The sequence below is a fragment of the Urocampus carinirostris genome, chromosome 2, assembly GCF_059441175.1.
Source record: "Urocampus carinirostris isolate Australia breed hairy pipefish chromosome 2, RoL_Ucar_1.0, whole genome shotgun sequence".
Classification (NCBI taxonomy): domain Eukaryota; kingdom Metazoa; phylum Chordata; class Actinopteri; order Syngnathiformes; family Syngnathidae; genus Urocampus; species Urocampus carinirostris.
Window position 1 is genome coordinate 28,760,839 of NC_142350.1, and position 22,206 is coordinate 28,783,044.

Below are 22,206 nucleotides of genomic sequence, written 5' to 3' on the forward strand. Positions count from 1 at the left end.
GACAAAAAAGTGCTGCATGTATGAAAAGCAGCAAAATAAGCCACATTTTGACTCATTTTATTGATACAGTATTATATGTTCTGAAGCAGAGTGCATTGAAGCTTTCAATTTTAGAGACTGCTGATCTTGTGCTATTTTTTAAAATTTATATTACTCTACATATTTAGCGTGGTTTATAAGAGGATCTGTGTCTACATTCATAAAATAGTAATGTAAATAGTTTTTGGAATTTTATCATTTGTTTATAGCACTGAAGAGTTGATATTTTTAATTTGTATTTTTTTCCAGAGATTTTGTGTATAGATCTGTAAATATTTTAATTGATATTTTATGTTTTTCAGAGATCCCCTGCCAAATTACTAATTACAAAATAATTTGGTGCATCATGTATTTATATTATTGATAATATATGATTAAAAGATCAAAGCGGCGCTGCCACGAGCGGCTGCCTTTTCCAGCAGCTGCCCTATTGTTTTATTGTCTGCTCCTATCTTCGGTGTTTTTTCCTCCCGTTTTGACAACTACACTATGGATTACTTCTATCCTATGGACATGGGTTTTAGCGCACGAAAATGCGTTTATTCAAGGAATCAATTTCCTTGCCCTGAAGAATTCTCGTGGGGTTTTGGGGTTTTTAAGGGTTATTGATCTATCTTCGTTATTCATTATCCATTATCCGTTATCGGTCAGTTCATAATACGCTACAAAGCCTAGGAGCCGGGACACTTACTCTCAGCCAAAAGGCTAAGCTAAGGTCCTAGCCCTAAAGCCTTGTTGCGATCATTGCGAATCTCGTGCCGGCGTGATGAAGGGGCCTATCGTGGAAGAAGAGCCGGAGCTAGCTAAGCGGCTAGCGGCGTTATAAGTCTTCGGTACCATCCGTAATCATGGTAAATGCGAACTCACGACCAAATAAGATCATCAAGTGCTAGTGGAAAACATCGAAGCGCACAGGGAGCGCAGTTGCTGTGTTTTGCGGAAACGTGGCTCACGTTTAGCATTCCGGACGCTAACGTGTAGCCACCCGGAACTACCCGGAGCTATCCGGCTTCAACGCTGCTATACAGAGACACGAAAGCCGGGGGGAATCGGAGAGGAGGCGGACTTGCTAACACGAGGTGGTGTATCTCTGGATTTTCACAAAGAAAAGATTTCCATCTGCCGCAGGGATGTCGAACTTTTGGACTAGCGTGACGTCATCCACTCCGCTACAAGCACCCCTAGGGCATCATGTTCATCTGTTAATAAACAACGGGGTAGACTGCTGGAAGTGTGAATTTCCCTACGGGGATGAATAAAGTATCTATCTATCTATCTATCTATCTATCTATCTATCTATCTATCTATCTATCTATCTATCTATCTATCTATCTATCTATCTATCTATCTATCTATCTATCTATCTATCTATCTATCTATCTATCTATCTATCTATCTATCTATCTATCTATCTATCTATATATCTATCTATCTAAAAAAACAAAAACATTCAAGGGGCCATTCAGGAGTGAACAGAGCCCAAAATTGCAAATTGCTGTCTTCTTCATTGCGACTAGTCAAGCCATCAGAGCAGGTGTGTCTGCATAATTTTCATGCAGTTCTTATAGAAAAAGAAATCTTCATTTACTGTGTGGTGTTTAGCGCCAGACTACCAAGAAACGTGGCAACGGCAACAATAACCAAAAAATTCAAGCATTTTCCTGAACCTTGAAAACACAACATCAAAATTCAAGCATTTTCAAGGTTTTCAAGCACCTGCACGAACCCTGTGCTGTCCAACGCTTTGTAGGCCAGAGTCAGACGCGTAGCACCAAAGACACGTCGGCGAGATGCAAAGAGCTGCAAGTGAAGGGAGATAAAAGGAGAAAAAGTGTGCAAATTGCAGAGGACACCAAAATGAGTTCCCGCCACGAGTCCTTTCGCTGCCTCCTCGCTTTCGCGTCCGAGTTTATGTTCATTATTTTTCAATTCTCCTCGCCGCTTTCCCTGCTGCTCTTCCTCGTGGCTCACCAGCTGTCATCATCATCATCGTCCTTTTCACTCTACTCTGTTCTGAACTGGCAACGTAAACAGATGATTCAAATTATTGCCGTGGCCTCAACGGGCTGCGGTCTACCATAATAATTCACCGTCATTGCGACATATTTATGCATCGCAACTTTCTGAGCATCGTGCCGCGTTGTCGCAAAAACAAGAAATTGATTAAAGCGACGAAGAGAGAAGGGTAAGCAACCAAGTGGAAGAATCAAAAAGAGAAGATACTGCTGCGTGAGCATAACAATATTGTTGGCTGCAATTCACTGGGTTAATTTAAAAAAAAATGTTTGAAGAATTCTCTAAAATATAACCTTTCGACAGCTTGAGCTCATTTCTGGCTTTTAATTACATACTGGTTGAATATCACCATACTGATTTTTTTTTTCAAAATCCAGTATAACTGAAAAATGTGGTAAACTTGGGTCAAATGTTAATGATCAGTTTTTGGATCTGGCTCAAACGACCAAAATGAGGAGTTAATAGTGTATTGGACACTCTAAATGAGGGGAGAAGACGTCAATGGATTATCAACTTGTAAGGACAACAAGAGGGAACCCAAACCTCAAATATGAAATTCCAACCTGTCTCCTTCTAGTCAAGTCAAGTCATGTTTATTTGTATAGCCCTTAATCACAAGGAGTCCCAAAGGGCTGCACAGACCACAGATTATTGCAAACTACAGACCACTATTTCATCATCCCCTGATCTAAAACCTACCAGAGGGCAAGGAAAAACTCAAAAACCTAAACATGAGGAAAAGAAACCTTGAGAAGGGACCGCACATCAGGTAATCCCTCTTCCAGGATGACCAGGCTGCAACGGATCTTGCAATAACAAATAATACACAGAAATTGTCAACATGAAATATAGGTCATTCATAAGCTATAGAATAGAAGTGTGTTTTAAGCCTAGATTTAAACAGTTTCACTGAGGTTACAGATCGAATCTCAGTGGGCAGAGCATTCCACAGCCGTTTCTTTTATGAAATCTCCTAGGTTACAAAATGAGATCTGTAAAGGGCGTGGGAAATCAAAGAAAGGCAACATGATTGGCCAATAGTGACAACAATCTAAACTAGGGGTCTCCAATTTTCTTCAAGCCTAGAGCTACTTTTTGTTACTAAATCGCCAAGAGCAACCATTTTGACATTCATTTCTAAAAAAATAAAAAAAAAAAAATTTAACTACCAATGCAACATTTTTTTTAATTTTTAAATGTATCTACTAGTGCAACATTTATCTTAATTATAAAATACGGTAAAGATAATTACATTTTATTTGGAATTATTTCCTGCACAGCATATTGGTTTAAAAAGTGCAAACTATTTTGATATTTGGCATTGCATGCATTACCCAGTTTAACAGTTCAGTGAATGCAATTAGATCAGGGGGTGGTATAAGAATAGTGTCTTGTCTGTGCAGCCCTTTGAGACTTCTTGTGATAAAAGGATATACAAATACTGACTTGACTTGACTTAAAGTAACAATTAATGTTATTACCAGGTTGATTAAAGTTAAATAAGTAAAGTCTTTATTATATGTTTAACCCTGGAGCACCCTGTCTAATCTTGTTGCATACAATGTTTCACAACTCTGATATCAACTCTATTCTATTCTAATTATTGGAAGTCTGTTTAAATAGACTCAGTCAATCACTCAAAAGATCGTTTTACTAGAAAATCACGATGACCCAGCACTAATGAGCTATTGCAGAACAGGCCCGCAGGCACCTCAGCTTCTGAGCTAGCCGTATTGCATTTTGAGTTTCACCTTATTACTTTGCTATTATTCGTGGAGTTTCAAAATCATTTTGATTAAGTAGTTCATTTATTTAAAAAAGAAAAAAGGGAATATATAATCCCTGCTATTCCAAAAAGACCTATTGCCCTTTTGTGTCATTTGTCATTCATTTTTGCCTGAATTAAATGTGTACAAATGAGAGGCACAACCTTTTGACACGCTGCGACAATATTAGGATAATTGATAGGCCTAAATGATCTTTTTTTTCATTATATATTGCTGAGGTATCGGATTTGAGACTATCGTTCGACACAAACAATAATATCGATGTGTTTTATGAATGTTTTTTCTCCGGTCCGTTTACCTCCCTTTTTTTTAACACAATGCAGCCTGCAACTAATAAGGATTGACCATCGCTGCATTTGATGACAATCCTAATATCACAGACGTGGTCCCTAAAGATAAGATTCCAATATCAGTTTTTGTATCTGTGCCGATAAGTTTATTTAAAAGTATCTGTATTAGTAAAAGCGGCAGACCCAAATATTAACTGATTTCTATAAGGGGTTTTACAATCACGAACTTGAAATTGGAAGTATGTTGTAGTTTCAATCATTTTAAAACAGTTTTATAGAAAAATAAGTTGGTATTTATATGTATTTATTGAAAAGGATCTGAATATTGTTATTTGTATTGGTCTGAAAAACATGGAACAGTGGGACCTCGCTACTTCGCGGTTCCACGTTCGCGGGTTCAGAGCTTCGCGGGTCTAAAAAATAATAATAATAAAATAAAATAATAATTAAAAAAATAAATAAAATTAAGCATTTTTGAAGGGGGGTCGCTACTTCCCATATTTTCACTTTTCGTGGGTGGTTTTGGTCCCCATTAACCGGGTCTAAAAAATAATAATATATACCACAGCCATATCCCCCTAGTGGGAGGTGGCTAGAGTCATTTCTGACTCTTTTTAGGACGTTGATTCAGAGGAGGGGATTCCCAGCCCCCTCGCTCAACCCAACTAAGGTGTTGGGAGTCATTAGGTGACCGACCCCCCCAATTCCAACCCCTAACGCGGAACGCCAAGCAGGGAGGAAACGGGTACCAACGTTTAAGTCTTAGGTAGGACTGGGCCGAGGCTTGAACCACAACCTCCCAGTCTCGGGGCGGGCACCAGACCCCCTACTGAGAATAAGCGGTGCAGCTAATGAGATGAAAAAAAATAATAATAAAATAAAATAATTTTAAAAAAAAACATTTTCACTTTTCGCAGGTGGTTTTGGTCCCCATTAACCGCGATGACCGAGGGATTACTGTATCCAACATCCAGATTCAAGATCACATAAAAGGTATTTTTTGGTATCCGGTTTTGATTACCTTTGCACTTCAAATAAATTCTTGACACCTTGGCAAAAAAAGAATCATGTTTATTTTAAATATTCTATTTCTTACTTTTAGTTATTTTGACCTGCATCTCTGGTATGTTACCAACAAAAGTAAAATGCAAATAAAGCCCTTCAGCAGAGATCATTCCAGAGCAAAAGAAAGTGTCAAATAAAAAAGGTAGAACAAAAAGTTGGACATTGTCAGGGTGACGCGTTAAGACGAGGGTGTCAAACTCATTTTCACCGAGGGCAACTTCAGCATAATGGCTGTCCTCGAAGGGCCTGATGTAACTTAGAACTATCAATGTAATGCGTATGTAATATAAATTGACTCCTTTATGTAAAGTGAATCTAAATCTATTAATTATGCAAGTCACAAACATGACAGTTGCATCGAAAAAATGTCAACTCACATTCTCGATATAACATATATCCATCCATTATCTGCACCGCTTATCCTTAGTAGGGTTGCGGGGGTGCTAGAGCCCATCCCAGTCGTCTTTGGGCAGTGGGCAGGGGACACCCCGAACTGGTTGCCAGCCAGTCGCAGGGCACACAGACATAAACAACTCCCTTGCTCACTCATACCTAGGGACAATTTGGTCCGGCCAATTAACCTGAAATGTATTTTTTTAGAATGAGGGAAGTATCAGGAGTGCCTGGAGGAAACCCACGCAAGCACGGAGAGAACATGCAAACTCCACACAGGAAGGTTCTTCTCACGACCTCGGAACTGTGCCGCGGACGTGCTAACCTCTCATCCGCCGTGCTGCCATGTTAAAAATATCTCATCTCATCTCATTAGCTACACCGCTTATCCTCAGTAGGGTCGCGGGGGGGCTGGAGTCCATCCCAGCAATCATCGGGCAGTAGGCAGGGGACACCCTGAACTGGTTGCCAGCCAATCGCAGGGCACACGGGGACAGACAACTCACTCGCTCATTCACACCTAGGGACAATTTGGACCGACCAATTCACCTAAATGTGGGAGGAAACTCGAGTGCCCGGAGGAAACCCATGCAAGCACAGGGAGAACATACAAACTCCGCACAGGAAGTCTGGAGCTGGATTTGAACCCACGCAGGAGGTTCCCAAGACATGAACTGTGCCGCACATGCGCTAACCACTGCGCCGCCGTGCTGCCCATGTTAAAAATATGTCAAAAATAAATAAAGTGATAACTCCACGTACAAATTCCTCAAGCTTTGAGCTCTGCAAAGTCTTCCGAGCAAAAAGTTTGCTCGGCATAAAATAGAAAATTTGAGTTACGAGAATGTTACCACTCAAGACCGCTTTAAAGCAATTGCATTATCATCTTATCCATCGTATTACTGTATTTTTATATCAAGAACTATTCCAGGAGGTATTGTCATGAAAATGTATTTTAAGTTGTGTTTTAAGGGCTGCTTTTGGTAGGCGGCAAAACGGATTGGTGTTCAGTTCTTTCATATCGGGAAAAATCGCTCAACATACAAACAATTCTGGATTAGAGCATGATCCGGGAATTAATTTGTACTGTATGTAGAATTATCACTGTATAACGAATATTCTTGGACATTTTTAGCCCTGCGAATGGCTGGCAACCAGTTCAGGATGTCCCCTGCCCACTGCCCGATGATTGCTGGGATGGGCTCCAGCACCCCCGCTACCCTACTGAGGATAAGCGGTGCAGCTAATGAGATAAGATGAGATTTTTAGCATAATTTATCAATATAGAAGTTCTGGCATCTAGTGGCGCAGAGCCATCACTTTGCAGATATGATAGTCGACAGATAATTTAGAGTCAGAGCACTCTTTTGACCCGTTTATTTTTAGGGGTTCAGACATTTCAAGCTCTCGCGAGCCACATAAAATGATGTAGCGGACTGCGTTTGGCCTACAGGCCATGAGTTTGACACATGCGCTCTGAGATGACTCTCCCTTCCATCTTCTACAATTGGAGCAGTCATAGTAAACAGAATCTCATTGGCCTCCAGTTCAACCTTAACTACATTTGTCCCTTGGGTGCATGGCATGTGTGTGTTGGAAGAAGGCGGGAATCAGGCTTATCCTATTACCTTTAGTTCACACGTGTATTGAAAAAATGGGGGTGGTTTTTCTCTCTCTATTGCTCATTTAAGAGTATGTGACACTGGACGATTCTTGTTTGGTGGTTTTCGAGACATTCGCCGTTTTGCTTTTGATTTGCATTAGTTCAGGGAAATTTACCTCATACTATAGAAAACCATGATTGCTAGATCTCACAGTGCAAAAAAAATGGGTTGGCAGAAAAATTAAATAGTTTCCTTTTTTTTCAAATTTTAGTATATTTTCAACCAACGGCATATGTATGATCTTGGCATTGCTTGGAACGTAGCGCATTTTGTGTGATCACATATAATTGGTGGGGACCTAACAATGATTTCTCAATATTGGCGAGTACACGTTCCCTCTATCCACGCCCAAACTACACCATTGTTTTCAACTTATTTTTGTACCCTTTTCCTATATTTTAAATGCATTTGTCTAATAAAATGAGTCAAACCCGTAAAAAAATAGCATATTTATGCAGTAAAGCAAATCATTTTGCACATTTTGCAAATAATTCTGCTTTTATTTAAATTAAAAAAAGAATTTGTAGCATTATTTTAAATGAACATAAAACAAATATGGTGTATTTTATTAGTACTATATTAAATATCCATTATTTATCAACTTTGTGGTCATTAGTCTCATTTCAAAGAGACATTGTATACTATTCGACCACTGGATTTCACTGTATAGTGTAGTTCAACTGAAAACCAGTGCTAGAAAGAACAAAAGAAAATACAAACCAAGGAGACTCAAAGTGACCAAATTGCCCCTTAATACTTTTATTTACTTGCACAACTTTGTCCAACTTCTCCAGGATGTAGGTGTAGGGTTTTGGGACCTTTGGGTACTTGTAGCTGCAGTAAGGCAGACAGTCATGTCAGCTTCTTCTAGGTGAGCCTCATATTTTGTAAAATAAACCAACGTTTCTCAACCTACAAGTAGTTGGAAAAAATCCATGTTTATACAATAATTCATTAACTTTTTGCTTTTTATCCGCCACCAAAAGGCGTTTTGTCTCTTTAAAACTTAGAATTATTGTTTTAACTATTTGCAGTAATTTGATTTTTTCCTTTTGATTTGTTTCTTTGAAAGGGAACATTTAGGTTTTGCACAATATGTCCAACATTGGTCTAAAAAAAGGCACCCTAATTACAGAATATTTTTCATTTTGGCAGCAAAATCCATTTATTTATTCTGTTGTAGGAGGCGGACAATTTGCAACTAATTGTTGGCTGAAAATAAAGAATTTGCTTTTCTGAAATACAGATGATTTAAATCATTATAGAATACGATCACAGATCATTGCTTTTCTGAGCTGATCGGTTGTTCAAATACTGACTTGACTTGACTTAAAGTAACAATTAATGTTATTACCAGGTTGATTAAAGTTAAATAAGTAGTATATAATAAGTCTTTATTATATGTTTAACCCTGGAGCACCCTGTCCAATCTTGTTGCATACAATGTTTCACAACTCTGATATCAACTCTTTTCTATTCTAATTATTGGAAGTCTGTTTAAATAGACTCAGTCAATCACTCAGAGGATCGTTTTACTAGAAAATCACGATGACCCAGCACTAATGAGCTATTGCAGAACAAGTGTCAAAATGGCAGCCTTCTGACATCCATTAAAATGGGTGCTTTGCTTATTTTCCACTTACTCTTTTCATAGCAACAACACTGTGTGCAAGAAAAATAAAAGTAAAAAGGTGATATTTAAAAAGAGAATACTAAAGTTTTAAAATTTGAAAGCTAAATTTCAATAATAAGGTTTTATATTAAATGAAACAAAATCAGATTTCCAAGAACCATTATTCGATGAACAGTGATCCATTTCTGTATTACTACTTTCCCACACACATGAATGTCACTGTTGGATCAGATGCTCCACAACTGTCTAAATAATAGTCTATCTCTGATGATTTTTGAGGAAACATCGGTGATTTCCAATGAAAATACATCACTGTCTTACACAAGTCCAGCTAATGAGTTTGCTTTTACAGGCAAAACAAGCAAATGTGTTGTCATTCCTGCGACTCTGGTTTGATATAAAACCTCCAAGGAGAGAGTAGAGGACGCTCAATGCACACTGAATATTGGCAACATCTAATACAATCGGTTGTCTGTGGCTGTGCTCCGCGAATATAATAAACAGGAGCCATGGGAACATCACAAATATGACGTATTTCCTATAGGGCTCCTCAATGTACAGGGTTCGCACACCTTTTTCATGGCCAATTTCCAGCACTTTTTCAAGACTTTTAAAGCCGATTTTCCATATTCTCCAGGACCATTATAAGACAAAGTCCAGAATGAATCGTGCATTTTTCAGAGCCAAAAACATATCTGCAATTTACATATGGGATTTTTAATCTTGTGTGTGAATTTATCAATGCATATTATTTTTAGATTTTGAGTTCCATCCATCCATCCATTATCTGCACGGATTATCCTCAGTAGGGTCGCGGGCGTGCTGGAGCCCATCCAAGCTATCTTCAGGCAGTGGGCAGGGGACACCCTGAAGCGGTTAGATTTTGAGTTAATGGGGATTATATTTGTGAATCTGAACAATACATGTGTGAACATTTTCTGAAACAAATCTCTCCCCCTATAGTTGTTAGGTAAAATGACAGGAATAGGTAGCTTACATTTTCAGTTACAGGAAGTTATTCCCATTACAATTTACCACTGGGAAACACTACCTCAACAATCAACATGGCTCATAAGAAATATCCTTAATTGATATGTAATTCGTGCACTTATACACATTTAATATTGCCCTGTTTAGGTGTAGCATGCACTTGTCCTGCAATGACACTGCATAAGACGCAATGAGGTTTTATAAGACGATGCCATAGAAACTAATGCCAGCTGCCGTTAATCACGAGGGAAGAAGAAATTCAATAGCAAAGCGAAGTCACGGAGACCAGTGTCAGTCTTGTTGAGAATAATGGCAACAGTTTCAATAATTTAAAAGCACTTCACCCAAAATCCAAGCACTTTTCAACCCTTAAAACACATTAGAATTCAAGCATTGTCAAGAATTCCAAGCACCTGTACGAATCCTAAATGCATTTTTTTTGCCCAATTTTAGGCTGTGGTCAGCTATAGAAAACGTATCTGACTTTATTTAAATGAGAAAAGAAAAACACAGTAGCCAACGCAATTTCAGACAAACAAGACCCCAACAAAACAAGTCCAAGAAGAAAATAACTACTGAAGTAAAGGACACTTGAGTGCTTGCTAAAAATAATATCTTGGAAGGGACAGTAAAAGGAAGCATGGAAGCAAAACTGCTCTTTAAATGTAATGAGATAAAAATGTGATTTAAAAAATGATTAAAGACTGATACAGTAAACCCCGCGTTACGCCGTTTCTACATGTTTTCATATAATGATGTGGAATACAATGTTTTTTGTTCCCTCATTATGAAACATTACCCACCATGGGACATCAGCTGCCCATTTGTCTGCGTGCCCAAAAACATACAAAATTCTTACTATGCCATGTTCATGCGTATGACTGTGTGAGTCATTTGCCTAAAACGTCTATAAGATACCTGTCAGGTAGGACGTCATACCGGTATAAGTTTTCTGCTATGCTATTGGTTTGAGCCATGGCATCATGAAGAGGCCGATAAGCATAGTGACTCGGTCAAAAATCTAGGTATTATATTTGATCCTAATCTGTCGTTTCGGTTACACGTGAAAAATATTACTAGAATAGGTTTCTACCACCTCCGTAATATTTGTTCGATGCTGTCCCAATCAGATGCAGAGGTTTTAATTCATGCGTTTATTACTTCTCGGCTTGATTACTGTAATGTATTGCTTTCTGGTCTCCCGATGTCTAGCATTAAAAGTTTGCAGCTGGTTCAGAATGCGGCAGCTAGACTTTTGACTAAGACCAAAAAGTTTGAGCATATTACTCCTGTATTGGCCAACTTGCACTGGCTCCCAGTCCACTTAAGATGTGACTTTAAGGTTCTCTTATTAACATATAAATGTTTGCATGGGCTTGCACCCTCTTATCTCTCCGATTTGATTTCCCCCTATGTTCCTGCACGGAGTCTGCTCTCGGAAAATGCCGGTCTACTTGTGACTCCGAGAGCCAAGAAGTCTGCAGGCTCGAGAGCTTTCTCCATCCGGGCCCCGGTGTTATGGAATGCCCTGCCTCTGGAGATAAGATCTGCAACCTCAACGGAAGTTTTTAAATCAAGGCTTAAGACACACTTCTATTCCAAAGCGTATGATTGATGCCCACCTCATATTCTGTTTTGTCCTGTCTTTTTCCGACGCCTGCCTGGCTGATACGAAGGAGAAGGATAATTTGAGATGAGTCAGCGGACCAGCGTCTGACCTGCAGCATGTCAACCCCTGCATTTACCAGCTGGCAGAGATGGGAAGCAGCGTCATGGCCGTCATAGACTTTCTGGACTAGTTTACAGGCTGGGGGCGTCGTTGGTGTTATGCTCGTTCCGGACATCTTCAACATCTTACCTAATGTTTACTATTATGTGTACAGTAATGCTAATTGTAATTCAACCTGGTCAATCCTGGAAGGGGGATTACCACATGTGAGGTCCTTTCTCAAGGTTTCTCTTTTTTCCTCACACTGAGGTTTTTGAGTTGTTCCTTGCCCGCTTGCTGGTTTAAGATCAAGTAATTGTGTAATTTTGTAATGTTAATCCTGTGCAGTCCTTTGAGACATTTTTGTGATTAAGGGCTATATAAATAAATGTGACTTGACTTGACTTGACCTGGCTAAACTTTCTCTCATAATGCTCCCTTCACATCCCTTCATTCAGTTCAGAATCTTGTGCAACACACTTTAATTTATTTAGCGATGTTTTCCACGACCTTTAGTGATGATAAAGGGGGAAGCAAGACTACCACTAAGAAATATGGCCATTACAAATAGACGATAGGGACGATTATTAAAAATTAGGTGATTAAAGCAGCAAAGTCTTCTAAGGGTAGTTCTCATTATATACTATTATTTCACTGATGGTTTATAGGTACTATATATACAATATCAATGTTTTTTGGTACGCATTAGCTAATTACCCCGACCAAAAGACAATATCCCTTTGTGATCTCCACCCTAGAACGTTGCATGTTTATATGATGGTTCATGTCCAGTATATTTGCTTACTATTGAAATAAATATTGTGGGGTTTTTTGTCATTGATTGAGGAAATGTTTACCATTAGCAGCTGCCAAATAATACATTTTCACCCTTTAAATAAGAATAAAACAAAATGGACATTCAATGTACAGTGAATAAAATAAGTATTCTAACACTCTGCTATTTACTCCAACTAAGAAATCATAGAAAGCTCTGAAATTTTCATCGTAGATGCATGTCCACTGTGAGTGAGATAAACTAAAAAGAAAAATCCAGAAATCACAATGCATGATTTTTTAACAATTTATTTGTGCGATACAGCTGCAAATAAGTATTTGAACACCTGTGTATCATCTAGAACTTGGACCCTGAAAGACCTTTTAGTCTGCCCATTACAAGTCCACCTGCACTCCATGTGTCATCCTGAATCAGACGCACCCGTTTGACATGGCGTAGACCAAAGAGCTGTCCAAAGACACCAGAGAAAAAAATGTACTCCTCCACAAGGCTGGGAAGGGTTAAGGTTCAATTGCCAAGCAGCTTGGTGAAAAAAGGTCCACTGTTCAGATTCAGATTCAGATTCAGATCTACTTTATTGTCATTCTAGTACACGTGTATACAGAACGAAATGTCGATGCATCTGACCCCCACAGTTTCCTTGAATGTACAGATATAAATAATGTTGTATTGTATTTTGGCTACGTGTAGTATTTTACCATAGTGCCGATAGTGCAAGAAGAGTAGCTAACCAGATGTGCAATAGATGTGCAATTTGGGGCAATCATTAGAAAATGGAAGAAGCTAAACATGACGGTCATTCGTAATCAGAGTGGAACCCCACGCAAGACATCATCTCGTGGGGTCTCAATGATTCTAAGAAAGGTGAGGAATCGGCCCGGAACTAAGTGACAAAAATTGATCAGTGACCTGAAAAGAGCTGGGACCACCGTTTTCAAGGTTACTGTAGGTAATACACTAAGATGTCATGGTCTGAAATTATGCATGGCACGAAAGGTTCCCCTGCTTAAACCAGCACATGTCAAGGCAAGTTTGCATATGACCATTTGGATGATACAGATGGGTCATGGGAGAAAGTTTTGTGGTCAGAGGAGACCAAAATAGAACTTTTTGATTAAAATTCCACTAAGCGTGTTTGGAGGAAGATGAATTAAGAGTACAATCCGAAGAACACCATCCCTAATGTGAAGCATGTGTGCGTTTCTCTGCACATGGGACAGGACGAGTGTACTGCATTAAAGAGAGGATGACTGGGGCCATGTATTGTGAGATTTTGGGGAACAACCTCCGTCTTTCAGCCAGAGCATTGAAGATGGGTCGTGGCTGGGTCTTCCAACAAGACGACCCGAAGCACACAGCCAGTCAAACCAGGCTCTGTAAGAAGCATACAAGGTTCTAGCATGGCCCAGGCAGTCTCCAGACCTGAGCCCAATCGAAAATCTTTGGATGGAGCTCAAACTCTGTGTTTCTCAGCGACAACCAAGAAACCTGACTGAACTTGAGAAGATCTGTGTGGAGGATTGGGCCAAGATCCCTCCTGCAGTGTGTGCAAGCCTGGTGATAAACTGCAGGTAACGGTTGACCTCTGTAATAACAAACAAAAGCTACTGTACCCAATATTAACATTCATTTTCTCAGGTGTTCAAATACTTACTTTCTTCACTATATACAGAAGTCAGTGTTACCGACACTGTTAAGAGTTTTTTTTATGTTTTTCAATGATACTATTTAAAAATTTTAGTTCATAAAACAAGAAGTGTGACTTGTCAGGAAGAAATCATCGTTCAAGATCACTAAATTAATATGTTAATTACCTGATCTAAAAGTACTTGCTTTTGTAAATAAAATTCAGATAAATGTGCTTAGTACCTTCGATACACATACAACTGCAGAAACATGCATGAGGGAAAAAAACGTATAAAAGAGAACAAGATGACGAAAAGATTTTGTTTCACTGAATTTAGAACTACTATCTCTCTCTATCTCTTCATACTATCAATTAAGTGACATGCATACAACTATCAATGTGTTTTCCATAGAGTCCCACATCAATGAAATGCTTCAAAAATAACCCCACACTGGGGACCTCCTACTACACTCCATAATAAACTCAAAAGGGCTCATGTTTAGGAATACACGTTTCGCACGGGAAGCATTCATTAAAAGGAAACAAACACACGCACTGACACCGACATTTGAAAGAAACCCTTCCCAAGTCACAGCAGAGCATGAAAGAGCCTTTCACTCATCCGGAGCGTGACATTATTATCATCAGCGCGGTGCACAAAAGCTCGGAGAACCGCGATGCATTCATTGACTTTAGTGACGCACAGCGCCATACTATTATAAACCCGGAGAGATGTGAGGCACTACGCTAATGAAGGTCACCTCTGCTGCAGCGAGTGCTTGTGATAAAAAAGCCAGAGAGAAATTCTCTTGTCTAATGTATCTACAGAGGAAGTCGAGGAGGAGCAAAGACGGAGAAAATTATGCGATTGTAAAGTTTGATCTTGATGCACTGTCTCTGACCATTATAATGGTTCTGCGACAAATGCGGGCAAGTTTGAGAAATCATTTTAAAAGATCAGGAGACCATTTCTTTATTTTTTGTTACTGTGGAAGATTGAATTATGTGTGACTTAGCATTGAAAACCTCAGATTCTTTGGTGGAAGAGTCTGAGTATTAGATAAAAGTCGCACAGAGTTTGTGTTCAGCATCTGCAACATCATGTTGGTGTCAGGATTCAAAGACAGGCAAGATCAGGGGTAAGCAACGCAAAATGATAAAAGAGCCGTATTGAACCCCAAAAAACATTTGTCCGGAGCTCAAAAAAATTAAAGCCTTTTATAATCCCAAATATGCTGCACGCTGTCTGTATCTATATTAGCTATTATAGACTACTATCAAAAGGACCAAGTTGGGTTCTTTAATTTTCTGCATTGTTTCACTTTTGTTCTTGAAGTCTGCAAATAGTTGTTCTGATATCATAATGAATAACCCATTCATGTAGTGAATGGTTTTCCTTGCTTTATTATCTCCCGTGTTGCAGGAAAACTTGCTGCAGTATTGAAGTTTGAAGAAGCAGTCTATTTAAATCTATGTTTATGCTCATCTACTTTCTCCAGAAAGTGATGCAACCACAATATAGCATGCTTTTCATCAAAAGTTCTTTCCACCTTACTCTTTTTGTTATTTGATAACTTCTCTCTACAGAGCAAACATTCAGGCAATCCATTGGCAATGAATGCAAATAGTTCGGTCCAAGAAGCATTAAATCCTTCTCAGTTATATTTCTCTTTATACCTCTGGGGTCTACGGCCGTTTGTTGAAAACAGCCACCTGCCTTGCTGGTGACGCTTCCCCTTTAAAAGGTGCGGAGCTTGGGCCACAAAGCTCAGGGCTGTGGTGAGAGGGAGTAAAGCGAAGGAGGAATGCATCACAATTCAGCTTGTAGCTCATAAACTCGTACCAGCTTCTCGTTGAAATATCTATTACACACGTTTTTGCAGCACAGGGAAACATTTAAAGTGTTTGTGTCATGTACGGTGAAGAAAATAAGTATTCAAACACCCTGCTATTTTTGAATTTTTCTTTTTAGTTTATCTCTCTCACAGTGGACATGCACCTACGATGAAAATTTCAGACCCCTCCATGATTTCTAAGTGGGAGAAATAGCAAAATAGCAGGATGTTCAAATACTTATTTTCTTCAATGTATATCCTCCTACAGAAACCATATTAATATGAAAATATATTTTCCTACCCCATCTTTTTCAATGTGTAAACATTTTTGGAAAAGCGCCAGCGATCCCCTTGGCAGCACGAAAGAGCTGCATGCGGCCCCTGAGCCAAGTGTTGCCTTCTTAGTAGGATCCACAAAACAGGAGTCAATGTGCCAAAAACAGACTTTCTACCAATAAAGTGCCATGAGGTTTGTGTCTGGTTAGGCGCAGTCAGACTTTCAAATTATCATCATTTAATTGGCAGAGCAAGATAGCAATATATAAACTATAGCATTGTCTTATCTTTACTAATAAATTAAGTCTATGTGCTGCTCCCTTTGAATAAAAGCTTCAATAGAAAGGTAATCTTCCATTATGAAAAAAGGCCATGCAATGAGAAAAATAATGACTGGATGGCTGGACGTGATGTTGGTTTGCTAATACTATGAATAAGTCTATTGTTTGGGGCTTAAGCGTTAGCCAAATCAGAATTCTTGATCTCACTTCGCACTATGCTATGAATCAAGAAAATTGTGTGCCTCTCTCTGCATCTGTAGACGCACAGTTATACATTACATCCTTTCCCTTCCAATAAAAGCATCATTAGCTACTAATCCTCAATTGTGGAAAAAAAAAGCGCTTGTAACGTTCCTGGATGGCAAAACTTGCTGTTAGCTTGCTAATATTATCACTAATGCTTTTGATTGAGACTGAGGTGTGTGCCAAATCAAATCCTTGGTCTCACCATCACCCTCTGCAATGAGGCAAGAGAATTGCGTGCCTCAATACGCGGCAGCTAATCACAGTAATATGTACTGTACATCCTAATTGTAGAAATTACATTAAAAATATAATGTGAAAAATTTGCGAATTTGAAAAAGAAAAGATTGTGAGCACTGTAAAATTCGAAACCATAAGCCGCAACTTTTTTCAAAGCTTTAAACCCTGCGGCCTATGCAATGCCATCCATCCATCCATTGTCTTCCGCTTATCCGAGGTCGGGTCGCGGGGTCAGCAGCGCTAAAAGGGAAGCCCAGACGTCCCTATCCCCAGCCACCTCCTCCAGCTCATCTGACGGGACCCCGAGGCGTTCCCAAGCCAGCCGAGAGACATAGTCTCTCCAATGTGTCCTGGGCCGCCCCCGGGGCCTCCTGCCGGTGGGACATGCCCGGAACACCTCCCGAGGGAGGCGTCCAGGAGGCATCCTTATTAGATGCCCGAGCCACCTCAACTGGCTCCTCTCAACGCGGAGGAGCAGTGGCTCTACACCGAGTCCCTCCCAGATGACTGAGCTTCTCACCTTATCTCTAAGGGAGAATCCAGCCACCCTGCGGAGGAAACTCATTTCGGCCACTTGTATCCGGGATCGAGTTCTTTCGGTCATGACCCAAAGTTCATGACCATAGGTGAGGGTAGGAACGTAGATCAACCGGTAGATCGAGAGCTTTGCCTTTCGGCTCATCTCCCTCTTCACCACGACAGACCGGTACAGGGTCCGAATGACGGCAGACGCTGCACCGACCCATCTGTCGATCTCCCGTTCCATCCTACCCTCACTCGTGAACAAGACCCCAAGATACTTGAACTCCTCCACTTGGGGCAAGACCTCCTCCCCGACCCGGAGGGAGCATACCACCCTTTTCCGACTGAGAACCATGGCCTCGGACTTGGAGGTGCTGATCCCCATCCCGGCCGCTTCACACTCGGCTGCGAATCGCTCCAGCGAGAGCTGAAGATCAAGGCCTGAGGAAGCCAACAGCACCACGTCATCTGCAAAAAGCAGTGACGCAATGCTGAGGCCCTCAAACCGGACTCCATCCCTGCCAAGGCTGCGCCCAAAAATTCTGTCCATAAAAGTTATGAACAGAATCGGTGACAAAGGGCAGCCCTGGCGGAGCCCAACCCTCACCGGGAACGAATCCGACTTAGTACCGGCAATGCGGACCAGACTCTGGCACCGGGCATACAGGGACCGCAAAGCCCGGATAAGACTGTGCGGTACCCCATACTCCCGAAGCACCCCCCACAGGGCCTCCCGAGGAACACGGTCGAATGCCTTCTCCAAGTCCACAAAACACATGTAGACCGGACAGGCAAACTCCCATGCACCCTCAAAGACCCTGAAGAGTGTATAGAGCTGGTCCAGTGTTCCACGGCCAGGACGAAAACCACACTGTTCCTCCTGAATCCGAGATTCGACTTCCTGGCAGACCCTCCTCTCCAGTACCCCTGAATAGACCTTACCAGGGAGGCTGAGACGTGTGATTCCCCTGTAGTTGGAACACACTCTCCGGTCCCCCTTCTTAAAGACGGGAACCACCACCCCAGTCTGCCAGTCCAGAGGCACTGTCCCCGATGTCCACGCGATGTTGCAGAGGCGCGTCAACCATGACACGCCCACAACATCCAGAGCCTTAATGAAGTCCGGGCGAATCTCATCGACCCCCGGGGCCCTGCCACCGAGGAGTTTTTTGACAACCTCGGTGACTTCAACCCCAGTGATACGAGAGCCCAACCCAGAGTCCTCAGGCTCTGCTTCCCCAGAGGAAGACGTGCCGGTGGGATTGAGGAGGTCTTCGAAGTACTCCGCCCACCGATTCACAACGTCCCAGGTCGAAGTCAGCAGCGCCCCATCGGCACTATACACAGTGTCGATGGCACACCGCTTCCCCCCCCCTAAGACGTCGGATGGTGGACCAGAATTTCCTCGAAGCCGTTCGGAAGTCGGTTTCTATGGCCTCGACAAACTCCTCCCATGCCCGAGTTTTTGCCTCGGCAACCGCCAAAGCCGCATTCCGCTTGGCCAGCCGATACCTGCCAGCTGCTTCCAGAGTCCCACAGGCCAGGAAGGCCCGATAAGACTCCTTCTTCAGCTTGACGGCATCCCTCACCGCCGGTGACCACCAACGGGTCTGAGGGTTGCCGCCGCGGCAGGCACCAACTACCTTACGGCAACAGCTCCGATCAGCCGCCTCGACAATGGAGGCGCGGAACATGGTCCACTCTGACTCAATGTCCCCCGCCTCCCTCGGGACATGGGCGAAGTTCTGCCGGAGGTGCGAATTGAAACTTCTTCTGACAGGAGATTCTGCCAGCCGTTCCCAACAGACCCTCACAACACGCTTGGGTCTGCCGGGTAGGGCCGGCATCTTCCCCCACCATCGAAGCCAACTCACCACCAGGTGGTGATCAGTTGACAGCTCCGCCCCTCTCTTCACCCGAGTGTCTAGAACATGCGGCCGCAGGTCCGACGAAACGATGACAAAGTCGATCATCGAACTACGGCCTAGGGTGTCCTGGTGCCAAGTGCACATATGGACACCCTTATGTCTGAACATGGTGTTCATTATGGACAGACCATGACGAGCACAGAAGTCCAATAACGAAATACCACTCGGGTTCAGGTCAGGGGGGCAGTTCTTCCCAATCACGCCCCTCCAGGTCTCACTGTCATTGCCCACGTGAGCGTTGAAGTCTCCCAGCAGTACGAGGGAGTCCCCAGGGGGCGCGCTCTCAAGCACACCCTCTAAGGACCCCAAGAAGGGTGGATACTCCGAACTGCTCTTTGGTGCATAAGCACAAACAACAGTCAGGACCCGTCCCCCCACCCGAAGGCGGATGGAGGCTACCCTCTCGTCTACCGGGGTGAACCCCAACGTACAGGCGCCGAGCCGTGGAGCAATTAATATGCCCACACTGGCTCTGCGCCTCTCACCACGGGCAACTCCAGAGTGGAAGAGAGTCCAACCTCTCTCGAGAGGACTGGTACCAGAGCCCAAGCCATGCGTAGAGGTGAGTCCGACTATATCTAGTCGGAATTACTCAACCTCACGCACCAACTCGGGCTTCTTCCCTGCCAGAGAGGTAATGTTCCATGTCCCAAAAGCCAGTTTCTGTAGCCGGGGATCGTCGCGCCAAGGACCCCTCCCTTGGCTGCTACCCAGCTCTCTGCGCACCATACCCCTTTGGCCCCTCCTACAGGTGGTGAGCCCATGGCAAGAGGGTCCCACGTCGTCCCTTCGGGGTGTGCCCGGCCGGCCCCCGTGGGTAAGGGTCCGGCCACCAGGCGCTCGCCAGCTGACCCCACCTCCAGGCCTGGCTCCAGAAGGGGGCCCCGGTAACCCGCGTCTGGGCGAGGGAAATCGAGGACCAAAGTTTTGTCTCATCATTAGGGGTCTTCTGATCTGCGTTTTGTCTGGCCACTCACCTAGGACCTGTTTGCCATGGGTGACCCTACCAGGGGCTTAAAGCCCCCGACAACATAGCTCCTAGGATCATTGGGACACACAAACTCCTCCACCACGATAAGGTAGCAGAGCCCCATGCAATGATGGGGCTAATTTCTGCATTTTTCTAACGGCCACTAGGGGCGCCCGAGCAGTAAAGGTAAGAGTGAGACAGGTGGAATATATGTGTCGAGGTAGATGCAAGTTTAAAGTAACTTTGCGCCTTGTACATGAATAAAACTAGCATGTACACACCCTTATCATGGAAAAGGTGCCAATCGAACGGGGAGAGCTAACTACCATATTGATAATAATTTTACAAGTTATTTTATGTGTAAACGGAGATAATGTGACGAAACAAACGGAGTACAAGAAGCAAAGTCCATTGAAGCAGAAATTCGGATTTCTATTTATCTGTCAGCATAATAGTGAGTTTGGGAGTAAATATTTTAAATGGTTGAATTCTATGGATCGTCTTTGATATAACAAAGCCGTTTTCACTGACATTTAAAGAAGTCGAAAGCGGCCAGGGGACGCAATAATTAGTTACGCTGGCGTTATAGTTTTAGGGTATCTTGTTTCAGACTGATCGTGATGTTTCTCTGATCAGTATATTTTGAAATATATCTTAAATCCCAAGAGTATAAACTTTCCAATGATCTGGCGTGACGTATTTTAGTAACTGGTGACATCGTAACAGACATATTTTTGTCTGTTAAAGGGTTGAGGGGCCGCATATCATTAAAACTCTTTCTGTGTACCGTCTGTCTTTGCAAATATGTCATGTTTCAATGTGGGTACATGCGGCTTATAGTCAGGAGCGGTCTATAGTCTGAATTTCGTACAGTATATACATGATGCACATGAGGTAGAGCCTCACATGCCTCCGCTGACTGCATCTCAGTGGAACGAACCAAATGTGACTCAATTTACATTTACATCACTCATAGAAGAGACAGTCTCACAAGCCCATGCCAAAAACAAACACATATACAATTGAAAAATTTGAAACGAGAAAGAACTTAATCCTCAAATAAATATAAATAGAACCAATTAATATGTATGTATTTTATATTTCCATGACTGATGAGAAACAGGTGACTGCACTTCACTGATTTTTACACCTAACTAGTCTTTATCACATTAACAATAGCTTTGAAGCAACTGCTAGATGCCATTTTAAACAATAACATTTTTATCACCCTGGAAAAATGTGTTTTTATATTTTCTTAAGGACTGGTCTCATCAAACATTGAGATTTCCTAAACTGAAAAAAAACGGCTTATTCCTAATGTACTAATACTGGCAGTTCAAATACCCAATAAAAAAGCCAGACAGTCTTGTCTGGTCAAAAGGAGTTCAAATTTACAGGAAACCACAAAGACACAAGAAAATCATTGACAAATCCAGCCTTTGTGAGCACAACTAGAAATGATTTACCAACCGAATGGAAATCCAATCAGCATTCATTCTCATTTTCTTCTTGTGTGTCACTTTTAAAAGTCGGGTATTGTGGTCCCAAAGACATAGCAAGGAGGATAAAATTTACAATCTTCTACAGCTGAACATAGGAAGACCCGAGGCAGAATTTCTCAGGGATGGGTTTTTGTTTTGATTAGCTGTCGTGAACAAATGTCCCCAACAGCTGTTTGTCCAGCACAGAGTCATCAGCGACAAACACAAAAGCAAACACCGTTTGATCGTATTCATCCGAGCACCGCAATAACCTACGTTTGACGGACGAGCCTCCTGGCAACTTTGCAAGCATTTTTCTTACCCCCGGAAATCTCGTTGACATCTTCAGAAAGAATGAACGAATCAGTCAGATGCTGTGGCTCCGTTTTGCCTCCTCCATCAGCCTTCGCGAGCTCAGTTGC

At 42.0% G+C, this 22,206-nt stretch overlaps 1 protein-coding gene across 3 annotated transcripts in view; it reads right to left on the reverse strand.

The window, feature by feature from the left end:
- The window catches only part of col14a1a (collagen, type XIV, alpha 1a), a 240,953-nt gene that overhangs the window by 172,386 nt on the left and 46,361 nt on the right, over positions 1-22,206 (reverse strand). For all 3 annotated transcript variants that reach the window (XM_088326131.1, XM_088326128.1, XM_088326130.1), the window contains exon 5: positions 22,107-22,205. In XM_088326131.1, coding sequence (XP_088182257.1) covers positions 22,107-22,205 — 99 coding nt within the window. The remainder of the gene's footprint in view (positions 1-22,106; position 22,206) is intronic.